General features: G+C 33.3%; 1 protein-coding gene across 1 annotated transcript; it reads right to left on the bottom strand.

Moving 5' to 3' along the window:
• Nucleotides 1-95: 95 nt before the first annotated feature.
• LOC110658240 (protein GLUTAMINE DUMPER 3-like) lies at nucleotides 96-958 on the bottom strand. The gene has a single exon (XM_021815770.2). It carries the CDS (start codon nucleotides 835-837, stop codon nucleotides 292-294), a length of 546 nt encoding a protein of 181 aa, XP_021671462.1. The 5' UTR covers nucleotides 838-958; the 3' UTR covers nucleotides 96-291.
• Nucleotides 959-11,294: the final 10,336 nt, after the last annotated feature.

Below are 11,294 nucleotides of genomic sequence, written 5' to 3'. Positions count from 1 at the left end.
CTGGACAATAAAATTAAGATGGTAAGAAGATGCATGAAGATTTTTAAATTCTGGAGAAAAGCTGCAGAAACTATGATTAGTCTCTGAGATTTAGCTGGAAAGAAAACTCTCGCATCCTTAAATCTATTTAATCTCAGCAAAAATTTACACTTCTCGGAGAAATAGGGAACAAAACCGAAAACCCGACAAAGGAAAACGAGAAAAACTGAGAGGAGAGCTCTCTGGAATCTGAAAAGCACTCTCCACCCTCTTCAGAGAGAGGACCAAAAAAAAAAAAAAAAGAGTAGCAGTTCAAGGGTTTTGTTCCTGAGCTTGTCGAGTCTCCTGGGTCTCTCTATTTTCTTCTTCTCGCTCTTGTTCTGATGCTATTGATGCTGTAATTGTTTGAACATGGTTACCAATTTCCCCTTTCGTTTTATCACCATTTTCTGGCTTCACTTCCTCTTTGTTGTCAATCTTGGAATTTTTGTCGTCGAAAGCGGAAGCTCTGCTAGACACAGGGGTGGCCAAGAACGTTGGTTTCTGATCACCAGCCATTATCACTAAAATCTTCTCCTCATAAATCTTTTCTGCCTTGCCTGCATGTCCCTCTTTTTCATTACCACTTTCAAGATCTCTCTGGTCACCATCTTCATTATCTTCTAAACGACCAGATAGTCTCCAGTAAGAGCAAGCTAAGATAAACAAGGCAAACGCAATCAAGCCCAGCATCGCTGCCAAACCTCCAAAGAGGTAAGGCACCGGAGAGTGCCATGGCGAGCGCTGTTGCGTGATAGCTGGAGGTGGAACTGAGGTAATTGTTGTTGCGGTGGAGGTAAGGGTTCTAGTTGGTCTCATTTTGTTCTGAATCTTGAGGAAGGATATGGCTGGTGAGGGTAAGAGAAAAGAAGGCGTGGAACCTGAGTAAGAGGGAGGGAAGCGGTGGTATTTATAAGCGGAGAGAAAGAGAGGATGGTGGAGTTTCTGCTTTTCATTGGGTTCACGGATTTGGCCCTGCCTTCTTTACTGTGTTTCATGCGTATGTACATGTGTATTTTGGCAAAAACTTATGTTACTTTACCATTTTGGACAAAATAAATAAATATGCGCATCTCATCGTCATGAATAATATATCGAATTTATATATTTAATAAATAAATTTTATTTAAAATTTTATTATGAATTTAATATATAACATTTTTAATAGAATTCACTCATATAATTTAATTTTTCTCTGTATAACTCTCAAAAGAAGGATTCTCTGTATCCATCATATCCAGATGTTGTTTCCAGTGGGCGCTTACTGCTTTTGGAAGGATATTTGCCGTTGGCTTGTGTAAGCCGTATGTGGTAAAATCTTACGATGGTCAGTCATTCTTATCTAATTTCAATTCATATGAATGGATACATAAAGAAAAAAAGAATTTTACATATAAATTGATGGATCTCATCACAAGAGGGAAACACCAAGTTTTGCGATTTTATTTTTCACTGCAATTTGTGTGAATCTTGTTTTCCTTTCAAATTTTGAAGTGCAAAGATCATCAACTTTGTGTGTTTGTTCCAAGTTGGAAACGGAAAATCTAAATAATTTGTCATTCATATTTGATTTTTATTTTTTTTTTCTTAATTCTATTAACTGAGATATATAAAATAGTAGTTTGTCATCAGAAATAAACTGAAAAGCCAATATGCGTTGACATAAGAGGGGTCAATTTGAGATATTCGAAGCTGCTTGATAAGTTTCCATGCAAGAGAAGATGGGAAGAATAAGATGGAATGACACAGGATGCGCACATAGATATATATATATATATATATATATATATATATATATATATATACAAGTCACCCATTTTGAGTTCCACTTACAATGCAACCAACTTATGATTGTGAAATAATATTCTTTTGCATATATATATATATATATATATCCTCCAGATGCTTTACTGTGCTTCTACCAATTACTATATCCAAATTGGCTTATTCTTGTTGAATTAATTGTTTTATTCCATATACATGAGTGAAAATTAGTTCATTCGGTTTAGTTTGATTTTAAAGAATTAAAAAAAAATTGAAATTTATTATAAATTAAATGGGATTGAATTGATTTGACATTTAATTAAAAAGATATTAAATTTGTATGCTACAATTAATTAGAGGTTTTAAACTTTTAATAATTTAATTTATCCATGATTGAATCAAGATCTAGAGAAGATTTGATGCATATTAATTTATGAAGAAGTAATATCATACTGTACTTAAATTCACTTCTTAACTAAGAAACCAGCTTTAATATAATTATCATTTACAAACAAACTTAGAAAAATAAGCACTACCCATTATAAAAAGGAGAGGAAATGTCGTCATTTTGTTCTTTTACAATAAAGATAGGGTTTAAGCAAATCATAATCAACAATAACTATGAGATAATTTTAATGAGGCATGATTGGAAAACCCACTAAGCAGAGTGTATATATATGTTTTAATTTGTAAGTGGTAAGTGATGCCATATAATTTCCCAAAGAAGCTAGTAAATGGGGGTATTGGTTGGGTCCATATCAGAGGAAACAGTTCAAACGCACCAACTTTTGTGTTTGTGTGTGATGAGGGATGAGATATGAAGAGAGAGACCATAATCATTAAGTAAAGATAAAATGGAATAAAAATTGTGGGCAAAGTGGCAACAAACCATTGTGGAATTTCGATCCTTTGTTTCGTCATTTTCTTTGTGGTTTCATCGTCCATATATATATATGCTTGCCTAACTGGAAATCCACCATTTTTAACCCACCCCAAAATAAAATCTATTTGCCAAAATGAAAATCAATTTTTTTTAGAGAAAAAAAATTTTCATTTATAAATAATGATACGTTAAATGTTAGTTGAATAATAGAGACTGAGTCGTCGGTTCACTCGTGAAATTTAGTTGGATAATCAACCAACTGAGTTGGATAATCAACCAACTGGATACTATATGCTTATTTTTTCTTCACTTTACATTCATTTTCCTGTGCTGATTTTTTTAGTTGTATAGGTGCAGAAAACACTGCATGATTAAAGCCAACCTTGTCACTTTTTGAGTATTATTTTTTAAAATTATTTTTTCTTGAAAAAAAAAGGGAAAATCAGCCAGAAGCAAACTCATTAAAAAGAAAAGAAGAAGAAGAAGAATAAGATAGGGTGAGCATGAAGATCTCTTAGGAAAGGCACAAGCTAGGGTCAGCTCAGGTGGATGATGAGTGGGAATGGGACCCAACAACTCCGTGAAATTGTTGGGAAATGAGGCATTTAAGCACTTAGCCTTGTCCCCAGCAGGCACCACTTTGTAACTTTACTTGCCATTGCCACCCTCCGTCACAGCAGGGGCCCTTCCTTTCGGTTTTTTTGGCTCTTGGCCCTCAATGAGTTCGATAATTTCTAAACGAAGCGACCATCAAGTTAAGGGCACTAACTGAGGTGGATCTCTATGTCATAACTCATAATCCAATTGGCACAAGTGTATAGCTCTCACATCTCTCATTGTGCCAATGCCAATTTCATCACCTTCCACCATCTCATAATATATCGTAATACACCTGCAAGGACTAATGTTTCATATATCGTGCCTCCTCGTTGTAGCGCACCAGCTCTATTTTAGCCCTTTCCTTTCCTCTAAGCAAAGCAAACATGGACCAACTTCATTCTGAAATGCAAACTAAGTCGACCATACTTGCACAGGGGCACAATAGCTCAAATAATAATATTAAAACATATTCTATTTCATTGAGTCATCTAAGATTTAATAAATTCATATTGCTAGCACTGAGTAGAGATAACTCAGTAAGTCAGCATTCTACTCATATCCCTTCAGTTTACACTAAAGGAGTTAGAGTTAAACATTTACTAACAGTTTAAACTTTTGGCATGATAATAAGTGTTCGATCTTATACAAATTAAGTAAAGCCAATTTTTATAACTGATACTTAAATTCACTTTATTTAATCTATTAGTTAACTTTAATGAATGGTTTTAGTTGAGACATTTGGAGATATAAATTGTGCACACAGATATCAAATTAAGCACATTGGCTTATTGTACATATGCTCATGTTACTTAAAGAGCATATATGTATATATGCTACTTAAAAGCTAGGGATTAGGATATTGATATAATTAATTCTTGTTAGTGATTTCTATTATTCCCCCTTTTTTTTCTATATTATTACCTCATTTTTAGAATATATATTATTCTAATCTTTTTGCTTTAGCATAAGTCCATGGTGTTCCACTTTCTTGTTTAGTCATTAAACTAATATTGATATCTGATGTTTTTTGTTTGAGTTTTCACCTTTTTTTTCCCCCTTAAATGCCAAATAGACATTCTTCATCTTCCACCTAAAGCCATTGGGGTTGAAATCCATCCCATTGTTTTATTCTTCTACTTAGTATCACTTTTCTTTCTTTAAACTTCAGCAGATAAATTAGATTCCACTTTCCTACTTAATCATGTCTCTCTTAATCATCATCTTCATTTTTTTTTAAATAAATATTTCCCATAATTAATCATTCATCTTATTCCTATACCAGATTGCAAAAACTTAATTATCCATTCGCTATTGTAAAGATCTGATATAGCTCAGAAAGGTGATAAAGATCGAAGTTGAGATAAACCCCATAGTATATTATTGAGTAGCACTAATTTAAGGTGTGTTTGTGGCTACCCTATTGATAACTGTGTTGTCCGCAAGTGCACGGGTCACAGTAGTATAGTTTTAAAAAAATGATATCGATCCCACAGGGAATTGTGCTTAAATTAGAAATAAAAGTATAAGCTAATTAGAATGACAAAAATTAAAGATGTAAAATGAAATTTCAAATTAAGACAAAAATTAAAGATGTAAAATGAAATTTGGAATTAAAATTTGTATTCGAGGAATTAAAACTAAATCAATCAATTAACTAAAATTAATTAAACTAGATTACCAAAAAATAATGTGGAATTTCTATTTATGAAATTTGAGAGGAATTAAATCTAAATTCAATAAAAATAAAAATAAAGTGATTATAGAAATTGGATTTAAATTGAAATTGCTATTTATGAGATTTGGAGGATTTAAATCTAAATTCAATGAAAATTAAATTGATTCTAGAGATTGGATTTTTTCAATATTGTTTGCATTTGGTTTATCCCTAATTTAGCCAAACACATGAGAATTGCAATTTTGAGGGAAATCAATTCTTAAATTTTTGAAACCTTTTTCAAGCATCTCAAAATTGGTTTTCATTAAATCAAACCCTGTTTTCACGGTATTTCAAACCTAACAAAAACCCATTTAAAGCTCTAATTGATTTTTGGAAAGTTCCCCTTAATCTTCTTAGCTTATTTCTAACAACAAGAAAATAAAGTTTATTGCAAGATTATCCATCCCCAATATTCACTTTTCAGTCCATCTATTAAGGATTAAAACTTAACTTAATGAGGGCCCATTCATCAAGCAAGGCAATAAGCACACAAGCAATAAATCAAAATATAACAATCTTCATTTAAATGGCCAAATCAGTTCAAAACCACAAAACAAATCAATATTTACAAACCCATCTCTAGAATCTCAATAAACTACTCACAAATCATTGTTTAAAGACAAACCCAAATGAAGAAATGAAGAAATAATGGAAATGTAAGCTTAAAGGGATAGAAAAACCCAGCAGATTTGCAGCAGGATCTCTGCAGAAAAGTGCAGAAACGTGATCCTTGCTGCTGCTGGAAGAAGATGCAGAAGATGCTCCTCCCTTTCCCTCTTTCTATCTTTCTAAAAATGACTCCCTTGCTCTCTATATGGAAAGAAAGTGATAAAGGGCACTTTATATAGGCGAGGGGACTGTTCTAGAATGGGTAAAAGGGGGAAGGATCCAGAGAAAGTGAGGTAAAAAGGTCGAGTAACGGAATGCCACGTCAACAATTTTCGATAAAAACGACATAAAGTAAGTCGGTTGTGTCGCGGGTTGTGTCGCTCTCGGCGTGAATATCTGACGATCGACACAACCTGCGACATAAGCTAATTCGGTTGTGCTGCAGGTTGTGTCGCTCTCGGCCATTTTTTTACTCAACTTCAAAATTTTTGCAATTCGATTTTAATCTCCTCCAAATGGCTACTCTGATCAAAATACATCAAATTTCTCCAAATTTATCCTACAAAACAAATGAATTCCAAAAATTAAACTAAGAAAAGTGAAAATTGCAAAATTGACTAAATATATACTAATATCTAAAATAATAGCTATGAATAAGGGTAAATTATGTGCAAAAATTACTCCTAAATGATGATCTAAAATGCATGCATCAAATTCCCCCATACTCAAACTCTTGCTTGTCCTCAAGCAAAATTTCATTAAAACTCATTTGGAAGGGAATAGAATCAGTCTTTGAAAACACAAAATTCACTAATCCAAACTACCAACTTACCTCTAGCCACCAACATTCCAAATTCCCACCAGCAAAAGCACAAAGAATGAAGCAAGCACTCTCAACTATTACAGAATAGCTAAGAATTAACCAATCAACCCAAGCAACAAATACCAACCAGCTACAAGAGTCAATTGTGCCAAAACAAACCTAAATGAAATAGATAGCCAATGTGTCTCAAATAGATGGTGAGTAATGTATGAAAGATTATATTGCCAAACCCATATGCAAGCATAAAAGATCTAACTCTACTAATGTAACAAGCATTTTTCAAAGAATCATTAGGTCTTTTTAAGGGTTGTAATGGGGTCAAATAGGGTAAGATTGTGGTTAACAAAGAAAGGGAATAAGGTAAACAAAATATGAGAATAATATTAATCATGAAACTCAAAGTGCATCCAAAATTTTTTTTTTTTTATCAAGAGGAAAGAAATTCGCAATGAATCTTAAGTGCTAACACAATAAAGGGACTACTTTTATAATATATTTTTTATTTTGTATGTGTCCCTATTTCACGTCACGCCCAAAATTACCTTTGGGATATTTTTGTGACTATATTTTTTTTATCAACTTTTCACAATTACTCTAGCACTTTTCAAGATGTTTCAATCCTCCAAGTTTTTTTTTTTTTTTATGCACTTAATTGCTAAAATATTATTCTCATAAATAGGTGGTAGTGTTTAGGTTTAACGGCTAGGTAAATGATTTGGGTTCCAAAGAAATTAGGGAATTAAGGTTCAAGGGGGTTTGCAAGGGTTAAAATGAAATTAAGGTAGGTTAAGGCTAAATGTGAGGTTTAAAATATGAAGAAATGCCTAAATCATATTCTTATCAAATGCAAGTTAAAAATTTCGCTTTGAAAGATCTAAGATGCTTGTTCTAGGAATGGTGAGACGACAATGACCATTTTCTTTCTTAAAGGCTTATCCAGACACTCAAAACTCAAAATAATTAATCAGAATCTGTATACCTAGATGAATGTATTAATTTTCAGCTATTAAGTAAGAGAAAGAATAATGCTTAAGACTTTGTACCCAGCTGGAACTTTCATTCCACTAACCATCTAAAGGCAAGTTGGATTGCTTGAATAAGTGGCTTATGGAATTCAAAGACTGGTTTAAAAATCCAAAAATTTTAAATGAAATGCATGAGTGTAAATGTCAAGTCAACCTATATGCAACTAAATATGCATAACTAAGTGTATGAAGCTATATGCAAGTGTATGTATGTGAATATGTACAAGTATGAAGTGATGAATGAGTATGTCACTATATGCAAGTGAAAAAAGGAAAAATAATTTTTGCAAAAAATTTACCCTCTCCCCCATACTCAGAATGAACATTGTCCTCAATGTTAAAATAGTGCAAGGAATGGGATAATTTGCCTATATGTGCATAGAGAATTATTACCCTGTTGCATAAGCGATAGCACAACTTGTGTTGAAAGTGACACAAGCTGAGATAAGAAGTGTTACCTCATTGAAGTGCAGCCAATTTAATTAGATAAAATTTGGACAGCTGCTGCACTCATTGCAAAAGAAACAGTACGATGGAATCCATTAAATCAATTACACTAAAAAATTTGGAATAGGGAAGTTAAGCTCAAAAATATAGCCATCAAGTGTAAATCCGAAATAGTAAATCAAAGCAAGTGAGCAATGTACTAAAGATATAAAAGAAAAATGTATTTTATAAGGAACTAAAAAAAACTGAATAAGTAAATGGTTCAAGTAAAGAAAAAACAACACAAGCAAAATATTAACTAAATAAGTTCAAAATACTAATTAATTAAGTAACGAAATTAAAGACATGAAATTTTTTTTTTTTTTTTTTTTAGCATGGGGAGCTAACACAAAAACAATTTTTTTTTTTTTATGCTCATTTGCTTGCAATGAATTGCATCCCATCTGCACAAGGAAATTAGAACAATGTTAAACTCTGAATATAGAAAAACTTAAAACAAATATATATATATGAAAGAAATAAAGAATCAATGAAAAATTATGAGTTATGTACAAAAATGCTAAGTTTAGGTCTTTAGCTTGACCATACTCACTCAAAATTTTCATGGAGAATGAGAAAGATAGCAAGTTGCTATTTTCTCAATTGGCTCACCAACTGAATAGTGCCTCAACCTTTGTCCATTTACCTTGAAATTACCAGATTTTTCACCAAAAATTTCCACAGCACCATGAGGTAAAACTTTCACAATTTTGAATGGACCGGACCACCTTGATTTTAATTTTCCTGGAAAAAATTTCAACCTTGAATTGAATAAGAGAACCAAATCTCCTTCTTTAAAGTCCTTTTTCTTGATATGCTTATCATGCCATTTTTTTGTTCTTTCTTTATAGATCCTAGCATTTTCATAAGCATCAAGTCTCAATTCTTCTAACTCATCAAGTTGCAAAAGTCTTTTGTGTCCAAAGACTTGTAAATCAAAATTGATTGCTCTTATGGCCCAATAAGCTTTATGTTCTAACTCTACGCAAATGGCATGATTTCCCAAAAACTAACCTATAAGGTGTAGTTCATATCGGGGTTTTAAATGCTGTTCTATATGCCCAAAGAGTGTCATCTAATTTAAGGGACCAATCTTTTCTGGACTTATTGACAGTTTTCTCCAAGATTTGCTTGATTTCTCTATTTGTGATTTCTACTTGGCCATTTGTTTGAGGGTGATATGGTGTGGCAATCCTATGCTTTACCCCATATTTTCTCATCAATTTTTCAAATTGGTGGTTGCAAAAATGGCTACCACCATCACTGATTATGGCACGTGGGGCACCAAACCTGGTCAAAACAAATTTTTTCAGAAATTTTACCACAACTTTTGCATCATTGGTAGGTGTAGCAATAGCTTCTACCCATTTAGATACATAGTCCACCCCTACCAAGATATATTTATTCCCATAAGAAGATGGAAATGGCCCCATGAAATCAATTCCCCACACATCAAATAATTCAACTTCTAATATGGACTATTGAGGCATCTCATCTCTTTTGGAAATGTTGCCTACCCTTTGGCACCTATCACACTTGCTTACAAAGTCTCTCACATGTTTAAACATTTTAGGCCAATAGAAACCTGATGTCAAGACTTTTTCAACAGTTTTTGAGACACTAAAATGACCACCATATTCAGAGGAATGACAATGGTAAATAACATCATGCATTTCTTCCTCTGGTATACATCTCCTAATTATTCCATCATTGCATCTCCTAAACAAAAGAGGTTCTTCCCAAGAATAAAATTTAACATCATGCAAGAATCTTTTCTTTTGCTGCCAAGATAAATCAGGTGGCAAGACACCACAAGACAAGAAATTCACAATATCAAGAAACCATGGAAGTGCAGAATTCAACACATACAATCGCTCATTCATGAAAAATTCATCAATTGGCACAATTTCATCATCTTTATTTTCGCTTTATCCTAGAAAGGTGATCACCACCACATTCTCAACACCATTTTTATCTCTTATTTCCAAATCAAATTCTTGAAGTAACAATATCCATCTAATCAACCTAGATTTAGCTTCTTTCTTGCTCATTAAATACTTTATTGCTGCATGATCAGTGAAAACAATTACCTTTGAGTTGACCAAATAAGAACGAAATTTATTAAGTGCAAATACTACCGCAAGGAACTCCTTTTCAGTTGTGGCATAATTGACTTGGGCTTCATCAAGGGTTCGGCTTGCATAGTAAATGGCATAAGGTTTCCTATCTTTCCGCTGGCCAGGGCGGCTCAACAAAGAAACTCACTTGCATCACACATGATTTCGAATGGCAAAGTCCAATCCGGGGGTTGCATGATAGGAGCTGTTGTTAATGCCGTCTTTAACCTGCAAAAAGCAACCATACAATCTTGATTAAAATCAAATTTAACATCATGATTCAAAAGATTTGTTAAGGGTTTAGCAAGTTTAGAAAAATCCTGAATAAATCGCCGGTAAAACCCGGCATGTCCAAGAAAACTTCGTACTCCTTTGACAGTGGTTGGAGGGGGCATTTTTTCAATAATTTCTATTTTAGCTCTATCCACTTCAATTCCCCTATTTGAGATCAAATGCCCTAAAACGATCCCCTCTTGGACCATAAAGTGGCATTTCTCCCAATTCAACACCAAATCATTATCAGCACACCTCTGCAAGATTTTAGACAAATTAGTCAAGCATGAATCAAAATTAGTGCCATATACTGAAAAGTCATCCATGAAGACCTCCATAATTTCTTCAATAAAATCAGAAAAAATGGCCATCATGCACCTTTGAAATGTGCCAGGCGCATTACACAATCCGAATGGCATCCTTCGATAGGCAAAGGTGCCATAGGGACAGGTAAAGGTAGTTTTTTCTTGGTCATCAGGATGTATTGGAATTTGAAAGAAACCAGAATATCCATCTAAGTAACAAAAGAATGAATGCTTGGCTAATCTCTCTAACATTTGATCCATAAAAGGAAGGGGAAAATGGTCTTTTCTTGTAGCATTGTTCAACTTCCTATAGTCTATGCACATTTTCCAACCTGTAACAGTTCTAGTGGGTATTAATTCATTATTTTCATTTTTAACAACTGTCACCCCACCTTTCTTTGGTACAACATGCACAGGACTAACCCACTCACTGTCAGAAATAGGGTAAATAATTCCAGCAGCTAGTAATTTTAGGATTTCCTTTTTCACAACATCCTTCATTGTAGGATTCAATCTTCTTTGGTGTTCAATGGAAGGTTTACTATTTGGCTCAAGAAAAATCCTATGCATACAAACTGTTGGACTAATTCCCTTTATATCATCAATTGCATAACCCAAAACTCTCCTATATTCTCTCAAAACTCTCAACAATTTTTCATTCTCAATATCAGTCA

This window comes from Hevea brasiliensis, chromosome 11, assembly GCF_030052815.1.
Source record: "Hevea brasiliensis isolate MT/VB/25A 57/8 chromosome 11, ASM3005281v1, whole genome shotgun sequence".
Classification (NCBI taxonomy): Eukaryota; Viridiplantae; Streptophyta; class Magnoliopsida; order Malpighiales; family Euphorbiaceae; genus Hevea; species Hevea brasiliensis.
The sequence above is the reverse complement of the archived record's forward strand: the minus strand, read 5'-3'. Positions and strand labels throughout refer to the sequence as shown.

Bases quoted from the DNA above. Each gene is read 5' to 3' on its own strand.
- LOC110658240 (XM_021815770.2), bottom strand. From the start codon at position 837: ATGAGACCAACTAGAACCCTTACCTCCACCGCAACAACAATTACCTCA.